This window comes from Pongo abelii, chromosome 18, assembly GCF_028885655.2.
Source record: "Pongo abelii isolate AG06213 chromosome 18, NHGRI_mPonAbe1-v2.0_pri, whole genome shotgun sequence".
Taxonomy (NCBI): domain Eukaryota; kingdom Metazoa; phylum Chordata; class Mammalia; order Primates; family Hominidae; genus Pongo; species Pongo abelii.
In genome coordinates, this window is record NC_072003.2 from 72,984,629 (window position 1) to 73,011,444 (window position 26,816).

Genomic DNA, 26,816 nt, shown 5'->3' on the forward strand with positions numbered 1-26,816 from the left:
ACCCGGGAGGCGGAGGTTGCAGTGAGCCAAGATTACCTCACTGCACTCCAGAGCAAGACTTTGTCTCAAAAAAAGAAAAAAAAGAAAGAAGAAGAAATAATACAAAGATATCTCTGTACTGTTTACCAAATTTCTCCCAAGGGTGACATCTTGCAAAGCTTCAGTAAAATGTCACAACCTGGTATTGACATTGACAGAGTCAAGACACAGAACAGATCCCTCGCCACAGGATTCCTCGTGTGGCCCTTTTGTTGCCACACCCTTTTCCCTTCCCCCAGGCAACACCTCCTCACCCTCTGGAATCCAATACTTTCCTCTGTGTCTTATCATTTTGTCGTTTCAGGAATGTTGTATTCACAGACACATACATTCCTTTTGTGATTGGCTTTTTTCACTCATAATTCTCTGGACATACATCCAGGTAGTTTTGAGAGTTTCTTCCTTTTTATGACTGGCTACCATTCCATAGTAGGGATGCACCACAGTTAGTTTAACTATTCACCCACTGGAGGACATCTGGATTGTTCCCAGTTTGGGCTGTTATGAATAAAGCAGCTATAAACTTTCCTGTACAGATTTTTTGTGTGTCTTCCTGTCACTGGGGAAAATGAGCAAGAGTGCAATTAATGGACATACGATAATAGCATGTTTCCAGAAAAAAAAAAGAAAAGAAAAAACTGCCAAAATGCTTTCCAGACTGGTCAAACCATTTTACATTCCACCAGTTATCTCTGAATGTTCCAGAATCTCCACAACATCACCAAAATTTCGTGGTGTCACAATTTTTTTATTATTATTTTTAGACAGAGTCTTGCTCTGTTGCCCAGGCTGGAGTGCAGTGGTGTGATCTTGGCTCACTGCAATCCCCACCTCCCAGGTTCAAGCAATTCTCTTGCCTCAGCCTCCCGAGTAGCTAGGGCTACAGGCATGCACCACCATGCCCGGCTATTTTGTTTGTTTGTTTTTTTAGTAGAGACGGGGTTTCACCATGTTGGCCAGGCTGGTCTCGAGCTCCTGACCTCAAGCGATACACCCGCCTTGGCTTCCCAAAGTGCTGGGCTTGCAGGAATGAGCCACCGCAACCAGCAACAATTTTTTATTTTAGCTTTCCTGATAGATGTGTAGTGATATCGCATTGTAGTTTTGATTAGCATTTTCCTAATGACTAATAATGTTGGACATCTTTATATGTGCTTATTTTCCATATGTGTGTTGTCAGGCCTGAGGGCCTCTTCCATCATTGTCAAGGGAAGTGCTAACCTTCTCTCCTTTCACACAACACATATGTGCTTATTTTCCTTCTGTGGATCCTCCTCAGTGAAATGTCTCTTCATGTCTCTTGCCAGTTTCCTGCTCAGCCTGTTTTTTTTTATTGTTGATTTTTGAGAGTTCTTTACATATTTAGGTAGTGCTCCTTTGGTGGATATATGGTCTGCAAATATTTTCTCCCAATCTGTAGCTTGTCTTTTCCTCTTCTTAACAAGGTCATTCACAGAGCAAAACCTTTTATTCTTGATGAAGTCCAAATTATCTATTTGTCCTTTTATGGACTGTCCTTTTAGTATCTGTTCTATATCTCTGAATAGCCCTAGATTCAGAAAATGTCCTTCCATTATTTTTTCCATAAGTTGTATAGCTTTACATTTCAGTCTGTAACCCCTTTTTTATTAACTTATAAGGTATGAGACTTAGGTCAAAGTTTTGTGGGTTTTTTTCAACTTTTATTTTAGTTTCAAGGGATATGCATGCAGGTTGGCTACTGGATTTACTGTATAGGTTTGGGATACACATGGTCCCATCACCCAGGTACTGAGCTTAGTACCCAATCGTTAGTTTTTCAACTGTTGCCTCCCTTCCTCCCCTCCCCCTAGTAATCCCCAGCTTCTATTGTTGCCATCTTTACGTCCATGCATACCTGATGTTTAGCTCCAACTTATAAATAAGAACATGAGGTATTTTGTTTTCTGTTCCTGCATTAATTTGCTTAGGATAATGGCCTCCAGCTGCATCCATGTTGCGGCAAAGAATTACCTCATTCTTTTTGTGGCTGTGTAGTATTCTATGGTGTATATGTACCACACTTTCTTTATCCAGTCTACAGTTGATGGGCACCTAGATTGATTCCATGTCTTTGCTATTGTGAATAGTGCTGCAATGAACATGAGAGTGCATGTTGTCTTTTGGTAGAATGACTTCAGGTTTTTTGGTTTTTTGGTTTTGTTTTGTTTTTTTTTTTAGGAGATTGCTTTGTTTTTTGTAATGAGATTGCTGTGTTGAATGATAGTTCTGTTTTAAGCTCTTAGAGAAATCTCCAAACTGCTTTCCACAGTGGCAGAACAAGTTTACATTCCCACCAATAGTGTATAAGTGTTCCCTTTTCTCTGCAGCCTCGCCAGGATCTGTTGTTTTTTACTTCTTAATCATAGCCATTCTGACTGGTGTGAGATGTTATCTCATTGTGGTTTTGACTTGCATTTCTCTGATGATTAGTAATGTGAAGCATTTCTTTATATGTTTGTTGGCCACTTTTCTGTTTCCTTTTGAGAAGTGTCTATTCATGTCTTTTGCCCATTTTTTGATGGGGTTACTTGTTTTTTGTTTGTTCAATTGTTTAAGTTCTTTAGAGATTCTGGATATTAGACCTGTGTCAGATGCATAGTTTCTGAATAATTCCTCCCATTCTGTAGGTTGCATTTTTTTGTCTGTTTATAGTTTCTTTTGCTATGCAGAAGCTTTTTTCCTTTCTCTTTTTTTCCTCAGGATTAATTGGGTCCCACTTGTTGATTTTTGTTTTTATTGCAAGTGCTTTTGAAGACTCAGTCATAAATTCTTTCCCAAGGCGAATGTCTACAATGGTGTTTCCTAGGTTTTCTTCTAGTTTTCTTATAGTTTGAGGTCTTACATTTAAATCTTTGATCCATCTTGAGTTAATATTTGTATATGGTGAAAAGTAAGGGTCCTATTTTATTCTTCTGGCTTATGGCTAGCCAGCCATCCCAGCATCATTTATTGAATAGGGAATCCTTTCCTCATTGCTTATTTTTGTTGACTTTTTCAAAGATTATATGATTGTAGGTGTGTGGCTTTATTTCTAGGATATTTATCTTTTTCCATTAGTCTGTGTGTCTGTTTTTATGCCAGTACCACGCTGTTTTGGTTACTATAGCCACAAATCTTAAAATCTCATCATAATTTGGAGTTATGTTTCCTTTTCCTTGTAATGAATCTGCTAGTTCAGTAAGCTCATATTTTTTAAGGTTTTGACAAGTTGGCCTAGTCAGGTAATCTGCTGTTTTGTTCCCCAACCAGGTTCCCAATTGATATTTTCTTCACACCAAAGCAGGAAGGAGATGTGAACTTTAATTTGATCTGCAATGTGGAAAAGAAAGTCCACCCTGTGACATTAAATGTCAAGGCCGAGGGCTACACTATGAATGCGGAGATCAAGTGCAAGGACAGGACAGGCTCCATCACTCTGTTGACTCCCAACCAGACTAACATCATCAACTTCTATGAGGTAAAGGTGTAAGAAAACCTTGCTATCTATCTCAGCTTCCATTCTGACTGGGGAAAGTAGTAAAAATGAATATGAGCTGAGTCTTTCTGTTTCAAATGCCAGAGAGACCAGGAAAACAGAAACACTCCAAGAGCAGCTCTATCCCCAGAATGTATGTAGATATGATGTGAATGCTTTTCTTATTTTATTTTCGGGGGGGTGGAGAGATGGTGGGGAGAAGAAAGAGTGCTTGTGTTAAACATACAGGAAGGATATTTGACTACCAACAAAGGTCTAAGAACTAAATTGCCACTTTGCTCCATGAGATATTGAAAGAACCCCAACACTTAGTAGCTCTTGCTGGAATATCTGACTCCATTAAGCTAAAGATAGTCAAATCACCAACATCATCTACCATCCTTATTTCCCAAAGGATATTTTTCATCAACATGTTACAAATGCTGACCCCAGACAAGGGAACTATAGTTTGCATTCACTGCTCTGTTCTCTGTCTCCTAGGTGGAGTTAAATGAATGTGTCCAATGTGAATTCAACTTTATCAACACTGGAAAGTTCACCTTCAGCTTCCAGGCACAGCTGTGTGGCTCCAAAGCCTTGCTGCAGTACTTGGAATTTTCACCCATCGACAGCACTGTGGATGTAGGGCAGAGTGTGCATGCCACCCTGTCTTTTCAACCATTAAAGAAGTGTGTCTTGACAGACCTGGAACTCATAATCAAGGTGAGTCCATTTAACATTGTGCAAACTCCAAAAGTACTCTCAGCATGCTGCCTTGGCAGGTTAATTCTCCTGTGTGTTCTTTGTCTTCTCCATGTGTCCAGAAGCTCCTAGAGGGTAGCTGTGTTGGACACAGCCTCACAATGTCTAGTACAAAGGCTTCAACAATGGTTGGGTGCCTGGGGAGTAAGTGTGGATTGAAAAGCAGTTATGTTGCAATACATTCACCCATTAAAATAAATAAAAGTGATAGATGGGGCAGGGAAAGAATATGTACAATGTTTTCTAAGATGAATTATTGAATGAAAAAAAAAAGAATGGTGATGTCAGCAGGAATGGCAGAGAAGGACATCCAAAATGCTGCTTTTCAATAGCAATGAGAGCCCTGGAAAAAATTTTCAAAATCAACTTTTTCAGAACTCTGAAAATTAATGATAGGCTTACAACAATTCTAGGAGTATTTATTCAAGAAATATGGCTGAATACCCATAAGAACAGTGAGCTTTGTGATATTTTGATTTGCCCTATTCTCTCCCTCCTCCTTCATCCCAGCTCTGCAGTAGCCTTGAAAACCAACAATTCGGCAATCAAAGTGAAAGTCAGCAATCAATCAGACCGTGGAGGAGGTAGAACAGATTGGAACTCCCCAAAAGCCCCCATTCTAAAAGAACTGTCACTATTTGACCTGTCTAGAAGTTCAATGGAAACCCCCCTCACAGGGATAGCTTTTATTTGACCTGACTCCAGGCTTGCTCAAAAACAATCAGTTGTAATTGTTTAACACTGCAGCTGACTGAGGGAGCATTGACCTTAGGAGCAAACAAGAAGTTCATTTAAAAATTTAAAAGGAGAGGCTGGCAAGAAGATATTCATGGGGGACTCTGAAAAGCTTCAACATATTCCCTGAAATCTAGACAGCCATGCATGTGTAAGATGTGTGTACCTCCAGGCTCTGTTCCTGCTCAGGAAAGACCTGAGAAAGCCCTAAGTTCTTACCTCTGACTAACCTTTGGGTCCTGGGAAAGATAAAGCAGAATTGGCAACTGCCTGCCTGAGTGTCAAAGGCATGTCCTGCCACACACACAGAGCCCCTCAGCAAAAGCTGGGAGACTTATTGGTTCCAGGCATTTAAGGAAATCTCTGTTCAATCATAAGCTGACCACTAAACTAACTGAGCAGAAACTTTATTGGCCATGCATAAATAAGAATATAGGCTTTACTGAAAAAGTTACTAAACAAAGTAAGAGTAACAACAGTAACCAACCCTGGGGAAGGGGTGATCTGATTTTCACAGTTGCCACATTTATTATTTTAAATCTCCAGTTTCCAACTAAAAAAATATGAGCCATGAAAAGAAACAAGAAAATATAACTCATATACAGGGAAAAAAGGAATCAATAGAAATTGTCTCTGAGGGAGCCCAGATGTTGGACTTAATAGACAAATACTTGAAATCATCTATTTAAAATATGTTCAAAGAACTATAGGACACCATGTCTAGATAACTAAAGCAAAGTATGAGAACAATGTCTCACCAAATAGAGAATATCAATAAAGATATAGAAATTATAAAAATATACATTTTGGAGTTGAAAAACATAATGGCTGAAATGAAAAAATTCACAACAGGGGCTCAATAGCAGATTTGTTATGGTAAAAGAAAATCAGCTGTGGCAGATGGGATAAAATTGTTGAAAAGAAAAAGAAAAAATCAGCAAACTTGAAGATGGAGCAATTGAGATTATCCAATATGAAGAACAAAAAGAAAAAGGAATGAAGAAAAATGAACAGAAGTTCAGATTCCCATAAGAGATTATCAAGCATAGCAAAATACATGTAATGGGAATCTCAGAAGGAGAAAAGAGAGAAAATAAGAGAAAGAATATTTCAAGAAATAACACCCTAAAACTTCCCAAATTTAATGAAAATAATTAAATATCCAGAAAGCTCAATGAATTCTGACTAGGATAAACTCAAAAAAATCCACACGTAGACACATCATTACCAAACTGTTGAAAGACAAATACAGATCATCTGGAAGGCAGAAGGATTAACGGCTGATTTCTCATTAGAAACTTTGGAGGCCTGAAGACAGTGTGATGACATATTCAATGTGCTGAAAGAAAAAAAATTATCAACAAGGAATTTTATATCTAGTAAAACTATTTCTAAATAGTTCCCATTATTCTGCCGATTTTGGGGAACTATTTAAAAATGAAGGATAAACCAGAACACTCTCAGATAAATAAAATCTGAAAGAATTCATCACTAACAGACTGGCCTTCAAGAAATAATAAACGGAATCCTTCAGACTGAAATGAAGGGACACTAAAGGATAACTCAAATCCACATGAAGAAATATAGAGCACCAGTAAAGGTAACTGCATAGATTATATAAAATCAGTATAAATGTTTTTTTATTTATAACTTTTTGTACCTGATTTAAAAGACAACTGCATACAGCAATAACTATAAATCTGTATTAGTGGGCCTTATATATTTGTGTAGTAATAGCACAAAGAAAGAGGAAGTAACAGAGCTATATAACAGCAAAGTTTTGCCTATTATTGAAATTAAGTTGTTATTAACTCAAACTAGATTGTTTTAAATGTAGATGTTAATTGTAATCTTCCTTGCAACCACTAATACAACAACTCAAAAGAATATAGTAAAACAAATGACAAGGGAACTTAAATGGTACACTAGAAAATATCTATTTAACACAAAAGAAGGCAGTAATGGAAGAATAGAAGAATAAAAAAACATAATTGACTAGTAATTTTTTTAAAAAGACATAAGATATATAGAAAGCAAATAGAAAAAAGACATAAATTTTACCTTATCAGTAATTACATTAAATTTAAATGAGTTAAACCCTTCAATAGAAAGATAAAAATTGGCAGAATAATGGGAAAAATCATGATCCAACTATGTGCTGTCTACAAGAGACTCACTTTGGATTCAAAGACACAAATAGATTTAAAGTAAAAGGATAGAAAAAGATATAGCATTTAAATAGTAACCAACAAGAGCTAGGGTACCTACGCTAATGTCAAACAAAATAGACTTACAGACAAAAACTATTCCTAGAGATAGATAAAGACATTTTTCAATGATCAAAAATTATTCCTAGAGATAAAGATATTTTATAATGATAAAAGAATCACTCCATCAAGAAGACATAGCAATTATAAACATGCATGTAACGACAGAGTCCCAAAATACATGAAACAAAACTGACAGAATTGAAGGAAGAAATAAACAATTCAACAATCATAGTTGGAGATTTCAGTACCTAGTTTTAAATAATGGATATAACTAGACAGAAGGTCAGCAAGGAAATAAGAAGACTTGAATAGCACTATGAAAGCTCTAGGCCTAACAGACATATACAGAACATTTCATCTAACAGCAGGAGAATAGACATTCTTTTCAAGTGAACATGGAACATTGTCCAGGATTGACCAGATATTAGGCCATAAAACATACCTCAATAAATTAAAAGGATTGAAATCATGCAAAGTATGTTCTTCAACCACAATGGAAAGAAATTTGGGATGCCCAGCCTAACACATCATCTTTATCAAATCCTCAGGAAGAAGGTGATTGATAGAAAGATGGGGGTAAAACCACTGGAACATGTCTTCATCTGTTTTGTGCCTCTATAACAGAATACCTGAGGCTGGGTAATTTAAAATGAATAGAAATGTTTAGGCTCACGGTTCTGGACCCTGGGAAGTTCAATATCAAGTTGCCAGCATCTGGTGAGGGCCTTATGGCTGCATCATAACATGGCAGATGGCATCACATGATGAAAGGGCAATGGTTAGTGGAAGAAAGGTCGGGGGTGGGTCAGGAGGAAGAGAGAGACAGAGAGAGAGAGCAAGAAGGAGTGAACTTATTCCTGCCATAGCAAACCCACTCCTACGGTGATGGTATTAGTCCATTCATGAGGGCGAACCCTCATGACCAATCACTTCTTAAAGGTCCCACTTCCCAATACCATCACAATGGCAATTAAATTTCAGCATGAGTTTTGGAGGAGACAAACATTCAAACCATGAAAAAATCCAAGGTGCATCACTGGTCATTGAGAGTTCAGGAAGCTCCACTGTTTTCTTGGCCTGGAACTCAGCAGCAAAGTTGCAGCCATCTTCTCTGAGAAAAGCCCGGTTTGTGGCTTCAGAAGGGACCTATTCCTTTTGAGAATTTTTTCAGAACTTACATTTCTTAGAGCAAACAGAAACGTAACATGTTACAAGATCTTTCTACTCTGGTTGGCAGAAGAGTTGAAGGTGATAAATTTACATCCTTTTCATTGAATCAGCCACAAAATGTAAATGCTTTAAAAGCTTTGGACATTTACCTATGTAACAAACCTGCATATCCTGCACATGTACCCCTGAACTTAAAAGTTGAAAGAAAAGAAAAATAAAAGCTTTGAATAAGAAAATGTTTTTAAATGTATAAAGTTGTTTATGATAGCTTGTACCAATGACTGCTGACTTATTCTAATAATGTTTAAAATGAATGTTTATTCTACTGTTTATTCTAATAATGTTTATTCTAATGATGCTTAGAATGAATAATAGATAATTTATTTGAAATCAATTATCAATCTGTGAAAATTCACATTATGAGGAGTTTCTGAAGAGCAAATTAACTTCATGTACCAATGAGTCCCATATTACCTTGTGATTGAGAGTCCAGATGATAACCTGTGCTCTTTCCGTCTTTCCACTCTCTCATCCTTGGCATATTAGCCTTGTTCTCCTTCTTGTCATCTCCTGGTCACAAGATGACCATTCTACCTGATGTCCTATGTCTGCATTCCAGAGTGAAAAGAAAGGGGAAGAGTGTGAAGGCAAAGAACTTCCCCAGCAAGGCTTTGCCTCTTTATTCAAGATAGAACACCTTCTTGTCCTCTTCTGTTTACATCTCAATGACTGGAACTATGTCTGATGGTCATCCTGAGCTTCAAAGGAAGGAGTAAAATGAAGCATTTGCACCTAGGCACATTGGCATCCAATCAGAGTCCTGCTAGGAAGGAAGCCATGGGGAGCGGATATTGGGTAGTAACTAGCAGTGCCTGGTATACCCCTGAGCCTTCAAGCTGAATCATTGCTGCAAGAGCAAAATGGGAGGCAATGTAAGGCCTGATTACAGAGGAACTTTTCTTCAATACACAAACTTCTAACCTACTGAATCAGAATCTCTGGGAATGGCACCCTGAGACCTGTATTTGTTAAAGCACCAACTGCTTTCCTGCTTCACCTGAGGGCTTAAGAGCCTTCTCCTCCTACTTCTCCTAATCATGGTCCCCCTGCCATTTCCTCCCCACAGATCAGCCATGGTCCAACATTTATGTGCAGCATCTCAGGCTGTGCTGTGAGCCCGGCTATCCATTTCTCCTTCACCAGCTACAACTTTGGGACCTGCTTTATCTATCAAGCTGGGATGCCCCCATACAAACAAACTCTGGTAATTACCAACAAGGAAGAAACACCTATGAGGTAAGCAGGCTTCCCAGAGCCTCCAGATGATTCTGCAGCTGCTTGTGGGTCCTACAGACTCCACACAGGTGAAGCCCTGCCAAGACAAAAAAAAAAATGATTATGGGAAAGAGTCAAACAAAAGTGGGTATGAATCCTGGGTCCCTGTCCCCATAACTAACACTAATACTTGGATAGCCACGAGCTACCCTGCTAAAAATCCTCTTTGTGAAATATGTAGAGCAATGCCAAAGACCTAATGAGAGGTTTTATGACTTCCATTTATCTTCTCATGCAATAGACTTGGAAACTGAAGTTTGTAGAGTTAAAAGGTAAATTTCTCAGGCCAGTGGCTTTGCAGCAAATAGCAGACCTGTACTGAGCCTAAGCTTTCTGATTCAAATCCAGCCTCTCAGCACTATCCCTGTGTGGGATGTTCTAGTCCAAGGTTCTGAGCCCCATTCAAGACCTAATGAGATAGAATCTCCAAGGGCTGGCCCAAAGACCTGTGTCTACTCAAAGCTATCTATCAGTACTTTAGAGAACTTTCCATCATGATGAAAATGTTGTATTTTTGCATTGTCCAATATGGTGGCCTATAGCTGAATGTGGCTTCAGAGCACTTAAAATGTGGCTAGCGAAACTAAAGAACTGATGTTTTTATTTTATTTTAATTAATGTTAATTTTAATTTTAATAACCACATGTGTCTAGTGGCCACCATATTGGCTAGCACAGATCTAAGTTCAAATTTCAACTCTTCCCTAGTTGTGTGACCTTGGGCAAATTTTTAAAACTCTCTATGCCTCTGTCTCCTTGCCTGAAACGGTAGTCATAATAATACCATCTATAAAAGACTATTAGGATGATTAAATTAGTTCACCTAGGAACAGTGCTTAGAACACTGCCTGGAACATAAGAAATGCCCAGTTATTGTTAGCTGCTGCTGCTGCTGTTATGATTATTATTAGTACCCTGAATATTAAATTATAAGTGTGTCATGTAATTTTAAACACTTATTTTAAATCTTATCTATCTATACTTCTTGCATGATTTAATGTAATCTCAGTCTTACTTTGCTGAAGGCATTGAGCTCTATATGTTGGCCTAGCTAGACTCCTTCTCTACAGACTGTAAGGCAGACAAGGAGAGGTTGTAATGAGGAGGCCTAGGTGCCTTCCTACCCACATGTGTAGTAGGGTGGACATGATCTTTTAAGATCCCTTCTGGTTGAACAGTTAATCATAATAATAATAGCTCACTTTATGGAATGTTTCCTCTGTGTCCTATTTAATGACTGTTTCAGTCACTTAATCTCATTTAATCCTCACAACAGCCCTAAGAAATAGTTATCATTACCCCCATTTTACAGATAAGAAAACAGAGACCCAAGTGGGCCACATAACTCTTCAGAGATCATTTGGGTAATTAGTGATAGAGCCTGGATCCAGACTCCTCTCTGCCTGACTCTAGAACATATACTCCTCCCTACTGTGCTTTGTTAGCTAATTACTTCTGGAAGCACTTCCTTCTTATGAGAGGGTACAAAACCCTCATGTAGAAAACCATGAGATGCATTATCAAGAAATCGAGAATCAGGCTGGGCGTGTTGGCCTGTAATCCCAGCACTTTGGGAGGCCGAGGCGGGCGGATCACCTGAGGTCAGAAGTTCAAGACCAGCCTGGCCAACATGGTGATACCCCGCACCTACTAAAAATACAAAAATTAGTTGGGCACAGTGGAACGCACCTATAATCCCAGCTACTCAGGAGGCTGAGGCAAGAGAATCGCTTGAACCTGGGAGGTGGAGGTTGCAGTGAGTTGAGATCATGCCACTGAACTCCAGCCTGGGTGACAGAGTGAGACTCTGTCTCCAAAAAAAAAGAAAGAAAGAAATAGAGAATCAGCAGAGTGAAGAATATTGGGCAAAGGGTGATAAGCCTTGAGTTTGAAACCCAGTTCAACCAGGATCTCAGGATGTGACTTGGAGCAACTTGGTTGTGCCTAAGAGAGCATGGGCTGGGTCATTGCTGAGCTCCCTTCCAGCTCTTAAATGACTTCTGTGACTCTAGCACAGCAGGGCAGGAAACCCATCAGTGTCCAACCCAAAGAGACAAGGAGACAGTATCTGCCCCTCTGGGTCAGACTTCTTGGAGCTTACGCCTCTTCCTCTTGATTTTCTGCAGCATAGATTGTCTGTACACCAACACCACTCACCTTGAGGTGAACTGCCGCGTTGATGTGGTAAAGCCAGGAAACACACTGGAGATTCCGATAACTTTTTATCCTCGAGAAAGTATCAACTATCAAGAACTCATCCCCTTTGAAATCAATGGGCTCTCACAACAAACAGTTGAAATCAAAGGGAAGGGTACTGAAATGAAGGTAACAGACAGTCGGGAGGCCTGCAGGCGTGGCACCCTCCTTTCTACCCTTCTCATCCTTCTTTGCCCCCCAGAACCCCTTCACCCTTCCAGCCCCTCTGCTTCTCTGCCCCAGGCTGCTCTATTGTAGGTCAGCCAGTCCCACTGAGATGATGTTCCTAATAACACAAAGGGGCAAATCGCCAGATCAGACTCACTGAATCATAGATCTTATTCAACACCAAACTTTACTGTATCAAAGGATACAGGTAATCACAGACACTAGAGAAATATTCTTTTTCTTGGAGAAATTTGAGACTTTCAGACTCAGCACCCCAAGTATATCCTTTTCCTCCTGCATCAGGGCATGTTTATTTTCAGGTTTAATAGATAATATTTTTTTAACATTTTTAAGCAATGTACACAGACATGTGTTTCAGTGATGGAACATCTTTCCTTAACACCCAATTGATTAGCATTCTCCAGCCAGACACAGATCCCTGGATGATATTTGGTTCAAGGCATTTCTTTTACCCAGGCACTCTGGATAGAAAGGGAATGGTCATATTCTGCTGCTCATTCATTTCCTTCTTGTGTCTAGTAAACGTGTAAGGTGCTTGTCTGGTGGGATTATCTGTATTTTAATAGAAGGTTTTGGAAGATTAAAATCCTTCCAATACTTTCAAGAATGTATAGCATATTTCAGCAACCAGGGGAGGGGTGTATTCCTGGCAGCCTTCCCATCAAGCCATAGGAGCAACAGGACATTACCAACTAATGTGTCTGGACCCAAGCTAGAGACAAGGTCGCTTCTGATGCCATTGATTCATTCATTTTCCTATTGGTCTTTCACTTGTTCATTTAGCACCCATTGTGTATGGGATATTGTGGGAAGATGCCGAAGTGACTTACACATGTTCTCAGACATCCAAGAGCTCATGACTGGTGGGACAGACTCTCTTGCCTTTTTAGACAAAATGGAAACATGTGGGCTGGGTTTAAAGATAGTTGGGTGGAAGGGTACAGTTTAGTGACTGACCACGACAGTGACCAGTGGGTGCTGCTCACTGTGGGTCAGTGCCATTCTGGAGGGCAGGCTCAGCCTGGCCTTGGCCTGACCCAAGCACCATTTTAATCAGTGTCTTACCTGAGGACTTGGAAGCATAACTTCTTTTCTCTGCCTCTACTGCCACTGTTCTAATCCAACCACCATCATCTCTCCCTCCTGCTTTCTTTCTTGCCCTCTTCAAGCCCATTCTCCATAAAGAAGCCAGAGCTTTTTCACAAACACTCCATACTTCACTGACTTCCCATTGCTCCCAGAATGAAGCCCAGTCTCCCACTTCTCACTCGGCAATGGCCTAAAAGGCTTTGCAAGACCTGGCCACCTCTCTGAAGTCATCTTCTCAGGTCCTAGCTCCCAGCCTCAGGCCTTCACTGGGCCACTCCCTCTGGCTCAGGGCCAGGCCACAGGTTGTCTCCCTGCCTTAGGTTGTTCCCCAATTCCACACTCACTCTGGCTCAAACTGACTAGCTCATACCTTTCTTTAGCTCTCGATGTATACCTGCCATCTTCGGAAAGGCCCCCTGAGCCCCCTAGCCTAGTTTCAGCCCCATGTAATATGCTCTCAAGGTGCCCTGAGATTTTCCTATGTATATTTTAACCCAGTTGTACTTGTATAATTGTGTGATGAGGAGTTCAGTGGGCACTTGAGGCACTTAAATGCTTACTGAGTAGGCAGATGCCCACCCAATATGAAGAAGTGAGGGCACAGAAAGAGAAGGAACCACCCTTGCCTCACCAGAGTAGACATATAATGTTTATTTTTCTCTTTAACTAATGAACTCTTCTTCCTACTCTTTCTTGTCCCACAGATTTTAGTCCTAGATCCAGCCAACAGGATTGTGAAGTTGGGAGCTGTCCTACCAGGGCAGGTTGTGAAAAGAACAGTTTCCATCATGAACAACAGCCTGGCCCAGCTCACATTTAATCAGTCCATTCTGTTCACAATTCCAGAACTCCAGGAACCCAAGGTTGGTGCTCAGAGGGGCTCCTAGGGGCCCCTTCATGCTCCCTGATGATGAGGATGGCCATGCTGGCAACACTAGCAGCTCACATTTCTTGTGCATCTGTAATGTGCCAGACCATTCTAAGAGCCTTCCCTGTGCTCCCTCTGTTCATTTTCACAAAAACAGTATAGGGCTTTACAGGGTGCACTAGTCCCATACTGTTTTTGTGAAAATGAACATTATTTTCATTTTGCATTTCCATTTCATTTTCCATGTCGTTCATTGTAATTTGTTTATTTACATCTCCGTTGTGTAGACAGGCCAGTTCTCTATTTTTGTTAATTTCAGGTGTTTCTCCTTAAGCCTTTGTGCATCCATGACTCTGCTTAAGATACATTTCTAGGCTGGGCGCAGTGGCTCACGCCTGTAATCCCAACACTTTGGGAGGCCGAGGCAGGTGGATCACAAGGCCAGGAGTTCAAGACTAGCCTGGCCAAGATGGTGAAACCCTGTCTCTACTAAAAATAAAAAAAATTAGCCAGGCATGGTGGCAGGCGCCTGTAATCCCAGCTATTCAGGAGGCTGAGGCAGAGAATTGTTTGAACCCAGGAGGCGGAGGTTGCAGTGAGTAGAGATCGTGCCACGGCACTCCAGCCTGGGCAACACAGCGAGACTCCATCTCAAAAAAAAAAAATACATATATATATATGTGTGTATATATGTGTGTGTATATATATATATGTTTGTTTGGTTTTTTTTGAGTTGGAGTCTCACTCTGTTGCCCAGGCTGGAGTGCAGTGGTGTGATCTCAGCTCACTGCAATCTCCACCTCCTGGGTTCAAGTGATTCTCCTGCCTCAGCCTCCTGAGTAGCTGGGACTATAAGCATGAACCACGAAGCCCGGCTAATTTTTGTATTTTTAGTAGAGACGGGGTTTCGCCATGTTGGCCAGGCTGTTGTCGAACTCCTGACCTCAAGTGATCCACCCGCCTCGGCCTCCCAAAGTGCTGGGATTACAGGCATGAGCCACGGCACCCAGCCAGAATCTGCATTTTAACAACCACACAGGAAAACTGAGGCAGGGAACACTCCTTGAGAAATGCCAGAGCTCTAAGTGTTTCTTACTTCCCATTACTATTTCCTGTATCAGGGAGGAGGAAGGAAGAAGGAGTATACAAAATAAGTTAGGAAAGGGTCAGGAAAGGGAAATGATACTTATTAAATATCTATTGTGTCCTACAAATTTTATAGAGATGATCTTAATCTTCAACATAGAGTAAGTCACAGAAAGTTGAAGTAATTTACCAAAGCATACACAGCTGATGGGAGAGCAGCAGTGAGATCTGACCCCTGTTCCATGACCCCTGTTCTAATCGCAGCAGCAAGACCTCCGGGAACCAAGGCCTTAGGGGTCTCCCACCATCAGCTGCTGACTCTGGGTGCTATTTCATTCAGGTCCTCACCCTGGCGCCCTTCCACAACATCACACTGAAGCCCAAAGAAGTCTGTAAACTGGAAGTCATCTTTGCCCCGAAGAAGCGTGTCCCTCCGTTCTCTGAGGAAGTGTTCATGGAATGCTTGGGGCTCCTGCGCCCCCTCTTCCTCCTTAGCGGCTGCTGCCAGGCCTTGGAGATCTCACTGGACCAGGAACATATTCCCTTTGGACCCGTGGTGTATCAGACACAAGCCACACGTCGCATCCTTATGTTGAACACAGGAGATGTGGGTGCAAGGTAAGGGAGCCGTGTCTCTCACCCTGAGGCTGCCGCGGAGGCTCCTGTCCCTGTATGTGCCCTGGACTTGTTCTGCAAGTGAAGTCACTTTTTACTTCTGTCCTTTCCCTTCTACATCCCCCTGCTTCCCTCAAGATGTGACAGCAGTGACCTCACTGGGGTGATTGCTGCTACTATGATTACTACAATTGAGATAACAGAAGATATTTAGTCCATGCCTGTTTCCTGCCTTGACATGGCACACATCGTTTAATCCAACTACAATTCTATGAGACCAAGACTGCTACCAACCCATTTCACAGATAAGCGAGTGCCCAACCACAGAGGGAGGACCACACAGGGCCATGGGATACCAGTGCCACCCAGAACAGAGGCAACTCTCACAGGAAGGGATTGTCGCCATTCCCCAGGATCTGAACCAAGAAGCAGTGCAGGGAACAGTTAAGACCACAGTCCCAGAAGGGTTTCTGTGCTAGCCCAGCCACTTCCTAGCTGTGTGACCTTAAGTACACGACACATGTATATGTGTGTTCATACATATGTTCCCTGATGTGTCACTCATGGATAATAAGATGCAGCCACTTCCTGCCCTTGGCTCAGCTCTGCAAAGGAGCCAAGTCCACCTACCCAGGAAGTGACCTTGGCCCACATTCCCCAGTGCTTCTGCTCTGTCTGGCAGATCTTTCTTCTCCTAGGTGCTAGGATAGACTCGAGGGAGGTGAACCTCAGCCCAGGCAGAGTCTCTTGTTCTCAGTAGCACCGAGGACACCCTTACAACATCCATAAACTCTCTTTCTTGTCTTCTTTTGTCTTGGAAAAGGTTTAAATGGGACGTCAAAAAATTTGAGCCTGATTTCTCCATTAGCCCAGAAGAAGGCTATATTACCTCAGGCATGGAGGTTTCTTTCGAAGTGACCTACCATCCCACCGGGGTGGGAAAGGAGAGCCTTTGTAAAAACATTCTCTGCTTCATCCAGGGAGGCAGTCCTCTGAGCCTAACCCTGTCTGGAGTCTGCGTGGGACCACCTGCAGTAAAAGAGGTTAGTAGCTTCTGCCCGGGGTGGCCCAGTGGCAGGAGTGACCCCAGCAAGTGAACTCAGCCGGGCCTCCTTCAAACACGCAGGCCTGCCCCCTCCCTCCACGAGGCCTGTGAATACACCGTTTGCACTGCTGGAATATTCATTCTCCCCTCTTCATTTGGTTTATTCCTTTCCATTCTTCAGCTCTCATCTGAAACATTACATTCTCAAGGAAGCCTGCTTTGACATCCCTGGCTAGATCACATTCTAAGATCTATGAGTAAAGCATTAACACCTTTCTCCTTTTCTATGGTTTAAAAAAAAAAATGGCCTTGGTATATCCCTCTGCTAGCCTTATTCCTGGGAACCTAACTGAACCATCAGCTGTGTTACCTAGCAACACTTCTTATGGTAGAAATGACACCCAATCTCCCTGTCTATAATTTTGTTAAAGAATGTTATATGAATGGAATCATACAGTATGCTATGAACTTGTATTTATAAGTCTCAGCAGGAACATATGCTTTCATTTCTCTTGGATAAAGACCTAGTTGTGGAATGGCTGGGTTATGTGGTAGGCGTATGTTTACCTTTGGAAGAAAGTGCCAAACTGTTTTCCAAAGCAGTCGTGTCCTTTTACAATGCCACCAGCAATGTCTGACATCTCCACTTACTTCACATCCTTGTCAACAGTTGATAGTCAGTTTTTTTAGATTTCAGCCATTCTAGTCAGTATGTAGAGGTATCTCATGGAGGCTTTATTTTCCTAATGACTAATGATGTTAAGCAACTCTTCAAGTACTTATTTGCCAGCCCTGTATTGTCTTAGTTGAAGTGTCTGTTCAAATCTTCTGTTTATTTTTAATTAGGTCGTTGGTCTTCTTATTAAAGTTTCGAGAGCTCTTTGTATATTCCGAACATAAGTTTTGTGTTTAGGTCTTCAGTCTATTCGGAGTTAATTTATGTATGTAGTGTGAGATATGGATCAAAAAATTTTTTGTACATGGATATCCAGTTATTCCAGTACCATTTGTTGAAAAGACTCTTTTCTCTACTGAATTGCCTTGGCACCTTTGTCATTGGTTGTAAATGACAATCAATTGATCATATATATGTGGGTTCTGTTCTCATCTATTGATCTATTTGACCATCTTTATGCCAGTACCACACTGTTCACATTGTTAAATCCAATGGCCAGTTCTTTCTTGAACTATAGGGAGCATTTGACACCATAAACCCATTCCTCCTCCTGCAAACACTTCCTTCACTTGGCTTCAGCACACCACTCTCTCCTGGGTTTCTTCCTACTCGCTGGCTTCTCCTTCTCATCTTCTGTTTGTTTCTTGTTTTTTGGGTTTTTTTTCTGAGACAGAGTCTCACTCTGTCACCCAGGCTGGAGTGCAGTGGCATGATCTCGGCTCACTGCAACCTCTGCCTCCCAGGTTCAAGCGATTCTCCTGCCTCAGCTCCTAAGTAGCTGGAATTACGGGCCCTCACCACCATGCCTAGCTAATTTTGGTATTTTTAGTAGAGACAGGGTTTCGCCATGTTGGCCAGGCTGGTCTCAAACTCCTGACCTCAGGTGACCCACTCACCTTGGCCTCCCAAAGTGCTGGGATTACAGGCATGAGCCACCAAGCCTGGCCTTCTGATTCTTCTTAACATTGGAGTTTGTCAGTCAAGAACTAGTCCTTAGATTCCTTCTTTCTTCTACATACAATCATTTCTTGTTGATTTCAGCCAGTTTCTTGGCCTTAAAAAAAAAAAAAAAAAAAAAAAAAAAAAAAAAAAAAGCACTGTTAGGCTGGACACAGTAGCTCATGCCTGTAATCCCAGCACTTTGGGAGGCCGAGGCAGGAGGATCACTTGAGCTCAGGAGTTAAAGGCCAGCCTGGGCAACATAGTGAGACCCCATCTCTACAAAACAACAACGGTAATAACAACAATGAAACTGCTATACTGACAACTCCCAAATCTTTATCTCCAGCCTGGACTCTTCCCTTGAACCCCAGATTTGTAAATTCTACTTCCTGCTTGACTAATAGGCATCTCAAATTTAACATGGATGAAACCTGAGCTCCCGATCTCTCCCTGAAACCTGTTCCTGCCACAGTCAACCCCACATCAGTAAAGGGCATCTCCATTCTGCTCATTGCTCAGACTAAAAACTTGGGTGTCATTCTTAAACCTTCTTCCACTTACACCCAAGATACCATACAGCAGTAAATGCTATTGGCTCTTCCAAGTACAACTGGAATATACCCACTTTCCACCATCCCCAGTGCTACCAGTGCCACCCAAGCCACCGTCATCCCCCACCTGGCCTATTGCAAGTGTCTTCTAGTTAATCTCTCTTTCTCTGTCACCTCTAAGCATCTAGAGCAGTTCTGTTAGAGCATAGATCAGATCAGGTCACTCTACTCAAAACACTCTTAAGTCCTCCTTTTTCAACTAAAAAAAAAAAAAAGTGTCTACTATGACTCCAAGGCCCTGCGTGCTGTCCCCTGTCACTTTATCTCCCCCTCACTCCCTTCACATTTGCCACACTGGCCTCCCTGCCTTTTGTCAAAACCAGGAGCTTTGTAACTGGCATTTCCTCTGCCAGTTACACCCAGGCTCACTCAGGCTCTTCTCCAGGTCTACCCTGCTTCATCCTTCTTGGTCTTTAATCAAATACATATGCTCAGTTAGGCCCTTCCTGATCACACTGCATAAAAACTCAAACTCACTCCCAATCTGGCAACCCCTCTGCTTTGTCTTTCCCCTTGGCACTTATTTCTGTCCTGCACGCTCTACATTCCACTTGTGTGTCTGTCTCCCCCTACTAGAATCTCAGCTCAAGGGCAGAGATTTTTGTTATTTCATTCATTGCTACATCTCCACCACCAAGAAAAGTGCCAGGCACATAGAAGGTACCTGTAAATATGTGTTGAGTGAATGAAAGAAAAAGAAACGGACCCATTGAAACTCATGATGGGAAGCACTGTTAAAGTCAGTCTTCCCCAGTGCACATTCTGTACCTCTGGCCCTGGAGACAGACCAGGGGGAAGTGCCATGGAAGATGAGGTGCCTGCTTGCTTCCAGGTAGTGAATTTCACATGTCAGGTGCGCTCCAAGCACACGCAGACCATCCTGCTATCAAACCGCACCAACCAGACCTGGAATCTGCACCCCATCTTTGAAGGCGAGCACTGGGAGGGGCCTGAGTTCATCACCCTGGAGGCCCACCAGCAAAACAAGCCCTATGAGATCACCTACAGGCCCCGCACCATGAACTTGGAGAACCGCAAGCACCAGGTAGGCTGAGGTCCCCCACCCCCATTGGTTTCCTAGCATAGTTGAAGGTGGCACTGTGTGAATGAGGTTAAAAGACACTTTGGGGCCGGGCGCGGTGGCTCGTGTCTGTAATCCCAGCACTTTGGGAGGCTGAGGAGGGTGGATCGCATGAGGTCAGGAGTTTAAGACCAGCCTGGCCAACATGGCAAAACCCCGTCTCTACTAAAAATACAAAAATTAGCCCGGGCATGGTGCCGTACACCTGTAATCCCAGCTACTTTTGGGAGGCTGAGGCAGGAGAATTGCTTGAACTCAGGAGGCAGAGGTTGCAGTGAGCCAAGATCATGCCATTGCACTCCAGCCTGGGCAACAGAGTGAGACTCTGTCTCAAAAAAAAAGGACACTTTGGAAGCTGAGAGCTCAGAGAATGTTAGATGGGGAGCACCCAGATCATGTTGGAATAGTGAGGAATTGTACAGATTATCAAACTTTGGCTTCCTTTTTTCTTTTTTCTTTTCTTTTTTTTTTTTTTTTTATGTATAGGGGATTCTCGTGGAGCCAGGGGCTCAGTTCTGAAATGGAGTCCAGACCAAGCATCAAGTAATTAGTGTTTCACTTAATTGCATAAATAACATAACGGTGACTGTAACAAAACGAAAAAAAGAAAAGTGGCCACAATCTTCCACCCTATTAAAGAATGAACTTTTTTCTTCTATCTTCACTACCAATCCTTATTCAGATACAGCCATAACTGTCATCATAACATACCCAATTTTACATTCAGTTTGTTTTCACTTTACAGTGTAGCACTAGCATTTTTCTATTTAACTATGCAGTCTTTGTGATAATTATTTTTAATAACTGCCCAATATTTCACTGAATGAGAGTGCCACAATTTGTTTTACATTCCTATTTGTTGAATGTTTATCTACAAATTTTCATCGACATTATAAGTGGTTCTTATATATACGCATAACTTTTGTCTTTGGAGGGATTTTTCTTCAATAGACTCTCTGGGATGGGATTCCTGGCTCGGATACATATGAACATTTTTCTGTCTCCTGAACTATATCACCAAGATGGCTTCCAAAGTTTTATGTTTCTTTCCAGAGCCTCCATTATCCTCCATTAATCCTGGGTCTCTACATGTCCAATAAGTACCTAATAAAGAATGCTGTGTGCCATTCTGATCACATCCTTCTTCTCCTTAGGGCACCCTCTTCTTCCCCCTCCCAGATGGGACCGGCTGGCTGTATGCTCTGCATGGGACTTCCGAGCTCCCCAAAGCTGTAGCCAATATCTATCGTGAAGTGCCATGTAAGACCCCCTACACTGAACTTCTGCCAATCACCAACTGGCTGAACAAGTCCCAGAGGTAAGGGGGTGGGCCTAGGGGGCTGGCTGGGGAGATGAAAGGAGGACTTTCACCATCTAGCCTGGTCCTTCCCCTACTTAAGACCTCTAGAGGATGTTGAGGGGCTCGAGGAGTCAGAGACAGAGTTCCCTGATGTGACCAGGCATTTCCTGAACACTAAGCCTCTAGCGAGATTCTCTTTTCTGTGCTGTTAGTTACTTGTAAGTCTCCTAGAACAATGCCTAGCACAAAATAACCATTCAATAAATGTTACCTGTTATTATCATAATGATAATTACCACTGTTATTGCTGAGTGTTCTGTCTTATCACCTAAGCCACTGGCCAGAGAAGCAAGTCCTTGGATCTTGTCCTTGCAGTAGGAGCAGAGTGGAAATCGGGCACCAGGAAAGCTCAAGGCCAACAAGCACGGTCTCCTTCTTTTACAGAGAAGGAACTCAAGACTGGGAGATGAGGCACAATGTCCTGAAGGCTTCCTGCTTAGCATAGTGGGTAAAGGCCTGACCTAAATTTGAATCCTGGTTCTGCCAGTAACCAGTCATCTTACCTTCCTTCTCTTGGAGCATTTTATCTTCCTTCTCTTATCTTCCTTCTCTTGGCCTCTATTTAGTGACGTGGAGATAATAGTGATATGTATTAATACCTCCTACAGATACTGCAAGGATTAATGCCTGTAACACACAGGCCACTCACTCAGTCCCTGGCACATAATAGGTGGCCAGTAAATGGCAGTTCCCATTATTGTTAGTGACAGGGTGAAGACTAGAACCCTGGACCCATGCACTTCCCATAAAATCAAGAGTACAGCTGGCACTTTTCCTTTTTTCCTTTGGGTTAATGATCTCATTTCCTCTCCCCTCTTGTGTTCTCCTATGCTTCCCCAGATTCCGGGTCATCGTGGAAATACTGAAACCAGAGAAGCCGGACCTAAGCATCACTATGAAGGGCCTTGATTACATTGATGTACTGTCTGGCTCTAAGAAAGACTACAAGCTGAACTTCTTTTCCCACAAGGAGGGAACGTACACTGCAAAGGTATCTACATGGCAAAGGCACAACCCTGGAACTCAGGACGTTTGACCCTGAGTTTAATCCTGGTGTTAGTAAGTAAAGATGGCTGCCCATAGTCACTGCTCCAAGACATCACAGGGTCTCTCACACATGAGTTGTTTCACCTCATTCATTCAGTGGTTTAACAAGTATCTATTGAGCACATATGCCATGTACTATACTGATTGCTGGTAACACGTCAGCGACCTGAATAGGCACAGTCTCTGTTCTCACAGAACACACAGTCTAGTGGAGAGAGATGGGCATTGTTCAAATAATTGCACTATGGATGTATAATTACAAAATGAGATAAGTGCTTTGAAGAAGCATATGTGGATCTGTAGCTCATGGGAGAGGTTGGGACTGAAGATAACATTTGGGAATTTTTCATTTATAGATAGTATTTGGAGCTATGATGTGGGATAGAATCACCAGGGGAAACATTTTAAAGTAAAAAGAAAAAGAAAAAAAAGAAAGTATCTAGGAACACAGAGAGAGAGAGAGAAAGAGAGAGAGAGAGATACTGGCAAGATGCATCCAGCAGTGTGAGATCTCCTTTTCTACAATGACTGAGTAGGATGCTCCAATCACATCTCATCAGATCAGCATTCACAGACAGACAAGATTTTAAGAGAACCTCAAAATCAAGAAATCATGAAACATCTAAAAAAAAGTTACCATAAAATAGAAACGCCTACTCAATAAATCAGAACCTCTGAAAAAAAAGTTATTAAAGCAAACAGAAAACTTTAAGTGAATATTATTTATATCCCAAAGGGAGAAAATCATACTAATGAAATAAGGATAAGCTATTGTGAAAAAGAATCAATTAGAGACTCTAGAAATGAAAACTAGAATATTTAGAAAACCATGCAGGAGGGATGGACTTTATAATGGAGATTACTAATAAGTTACAAGATGGAGCTGAGTAATATCACCAGACCTTAGCCCTTGAGGACAAAGAAATGGAATGAAATTAAATAATAACAAGCATCAGCAAGGATGTGGAGAAATTGGGACCCTCATACACTGCAGGTGGGAGTATAACATGATGCAGCTGCCCTGGAAAACAGTCTGGCAGTTCCTCAAATGGTTAAACATAGAGTTACCATATGATTCACCAATTTAACTCCTAGGTAATACCCTAGAGAAATGAAGACATATGTACACACAAAAATCTATACACAAATAGCAGCATTATTTATAAGAGCCAAAACATAGAGACAACCCAAATTTCCATGAACTGGTAAGCGTATAAATAGAATGGAATTTGACAATAAAAAGAAATGGAAATAAAATATTGATACCTGCTATAAAACATTATGCTAAGTGAAAGAAGCCAGTAACAAATGTATGATTTGAAATGTAAGTGAATGTTAGCTTTGAAATATAGGTGAAAGAAGCCATTCACATATTGTATGACTCCGGGTGTATGAAATTTGAAGAATAAGCAAATCTACAGAAATAGAAAGTCGATTCGTGGTACCGAGGGCTGGAGGGGATGGGTTGGGGAAAAGGGGAGTGACTGAATGGTTATAGGGTTTTAGGGATTATAAAAATGTTCTAAAGTTTATTGTGGTGATGGCTACGCTACCTTGTGAATATACAACAAACCACTAAATAGAACACTTTAAATGAGGGATTGTATGGTATGTGAGTTATATCTCAATAAAGCTCTTTCAAAAAAAAGAATGAAAGGAAATATGAGATAATGTATAAATCAAGAAGTTCTAATGTATGTGTAATAGGAGCTCCTGAAAGAGAAACAAGATACTAGAAGGAAGAAAATATTCAACAAAATAACTGAAGAAATATTTCCAGGGCTTTCTAAGAAGATCGAGTCTTCTAATCGAACGGGTCCATCAGGCTGCCAAACAGGGTGAATGAAAAAAGTACTCACATCTAAATACATTAGAGCAACGTTTCAGAAAACCGGGATGAAAGAGAAAGTCCTAAATGATTCTAGAGGAAATGAAAGGAGCTAATAATCATGGTAACATGAGACTTCTTGTGGCAACACTAAACACAAGAAGATAATGGAATAAGCTATCCAAATTTCTGAGTGAGAGTGATTGTCAATCTAGAACTCTTTTTCCAGACAAAACTCTTATGACAGCAAAACTTGGACATGCAAGGACTCAAAGTAACTGACCCAGGGCCAGGCACAGTGGCTCACACCTGTAATCCCAACACTTTGGGAGGCCAAGGTGGGCTGGCATGTGCCTATAGTCCCAGGTACTCAGGAGGCTGAGGTAGGAGGACTGATTGAGCCCAGGAGATTGAGGTTGCAGTGAGCCGAGATGACACCACTGCACTCCACCTGGGCAACAGAACAAAACTGTGTCTCAAAAAAAAGAAAAAAAAAAAGTAACCCACACATATGCACAAATTCTATCTGAAAATAAATACAAAATTAAAAGTTTTTGAATTAGCAAAGCTTAAAAAATAAGTAAGTGAGCCATGTACAGTGGCTCATGCCTGTAATTCCAGCACTTTGGAAGGCTGAGGTGGGTGGATCACTTGAGGTTAGGAGTTCAAGACCAGCCTAGCCAACATGGTGAAACCCCATGTTGAGGCAAGAGAATTGCTTGAACCCAGGAAGCAGAGGTTGCAGTGAGCCGAGATCATACCACTGCACTCCAGCCTGGGCAACAGAGCGAAACCCTGTCTCAAAAAAAAAAAAAAGTGAGTCAAAGAGGAAAGTACAAGGATATAATAAGCAAAGAATCAAAATTAAATTGATAGGTAATTTTAAATAATTGTTGAAAGACTATCTAACATAAATATTTCATATGACCCGAACATAGAAAATAGCAAGGGGAAGAATAAAATAAGGCAATGAGAAGTATTTCCTCATTCTGGAGGAATTGAATGGGGGAAATAAGAGAAGTTTTCTCATTCAGAGAGAAGAGTAGGAAGAGAATAGAGATATTCATAAATTGTAGATGTAAACAAAATATAAGTAAAGATATGTAAAAATATAAATGAAAAGACTTTGGAGTAAAAATGACAGAGTGAACCCAAATCACCAGTCTCCTTACAGTAATACATATTGAAATTAAAAATAATAACAAACATTTTTTAAAGAATAAAAAGCATTTCTGCTTCTGGTTATAATGATTATAATACTCCATTTTATACTCCTCCCACTATTAAAAAAAACACATAAAACTCAACAAAATCTCTGAGGCAACTTTTCTCAGGCATTGGACAACAGGCAACACAATACTGCAATCCTCGAAAGGGAAGGAAAACTCATGACATGAATCCCCACGATTATCCTGGTTCTCTGCCTAAGGACAATTTCCTGACTACAATTCAGTGAGCTAGAGTCCAAGCAAAGCACAGCAGCCCCCAAGGAGCTGAGGAGGCAGAAATCAGGGTTTGGGGCGGTCAAAAAGGCTGGTCTCTACAGGGTAGGACACCAGAGAGAAGGGACCAGTGCATGAGTAAAGAGGACAGGTCAGAAGACAGCATGGGGGTTCCCCTCACTATCCTTGGCTAAGAGTTGCACATGTGCAGGGTGAGACAACATGAGATTTACCAGGGAGCAGCTGCTATGTGGTTGATAAAGGAATAGCAATACTATGTGTTAATCAGTGCTGGGGAACATTGGAGGTCTGGCCCAGCCAGAGGAAAGAGATTGCATTAATACCTCATTAAAATCCTGAGAACCCAGCTAAAATACCAGAAAAGCCAGAAGAAAGGCTTAGGAGAAAGGGCCATTCCCTTAGTATAAGGCCTTCTCTTTATCAGCCCTTTAAAAAAGCCTAAAACTAAGCACCTGCAAGTTCTACAGGGAGGACAAAATCTGGAGATTGAATCCCAGCAAGTCAGAAGGTCCTGATAAATACCTTGAGCTTTACACGGATGTTCTCTAACAAAGCATAAAACCAAACCCACACAAATTTAAGTCAGTGATTCAACTACCTCCTACAACAAAATCAACACTGTTAAAAGGAAGACAACAGAATCCTGAATCTCTACAATGATCATCAGCATCGTCCGGTACGCAAATAAAAATTACTAGACCTGTGGAGAAGCAGAAAAATGGGATCCATAGTCAAGAAAAAAAAGCAGTCAATGGAAACTGACTCCAAGATGGGCCAGATGTTGGATTTAGCAGGCAGACTTCACAGCAACTGTTCTAGACATAACATAACATTCTCTGGGAAGAAGAGAATGAGAGAGAATGTGAATGAGGCAGAAAATTAAATTACAGACATACCTCAGAAATACTGTGGGTTCAGTTCCAGGCCACCATGAC

The 26,816-nt window shown here is 41.4% G+C and overlaps 1 protein-coding gene and 1 pseudogene across 3 annotated transcripts in view; one reads left to right on the plus strand and one right to left on the minus strand.

Annotated features, from left to right (window-relative positions):
• Window positions 1-26,816, plus strand: part of HYDIN (HYDIN axonemal central pair apparatus protein) — a 438,909-nt gene that overhangs the window by 385,815 nt on the left and 26,278 nt on the right. For all 3 annotated transcript variants that reach the window (XM_024234010.3, XM_054534089.2, XM_054534091.2), the window contains exons 74-83: window positions 3,310-3,517; window positions 4,016-4,237; window positions 9,578-9,747; window positions 11,912-12,110; window positions 13,964-14,122; window positions 15,554-15,831; window positions 16,652-16,871; window positions 19,935-20,147; window positions 21,338-21,501; window positions 22,384-22,534. In XM_024234010.3, the coding sequence (XP_024089778.2) occupies window positions 3,310-3,517; window positions 4,016-4,237; window positions 9,578-9,747; window positions 11,912-12,110; window positions 13,964-14,122; window positions 15,554-15,831; window positions 16,652-16,871; window positions 19,935-20,147; window positions 21,338-21,501; window positions 22,384-22,534 (1,984 nt within the window). The remainder of the gene's footprint in view (window positions 1-3,309; window positions 3,518-4,015; window positions 4,238-9,577; window positions 9,748-11,911; window positions 12,111-13,963; window positions 14,123-15,553; window positions 15,832-16,651; window positions 16,872-19,934; window positions 20,148-21,337; window positions 21,502-22,383; window positions 22,535-26,816) is intronic.
• Window positions 1,167-1,282, minus strand: LOC112129484 (U6atac minor spliceosomal RNA; annotated as a pseudogene).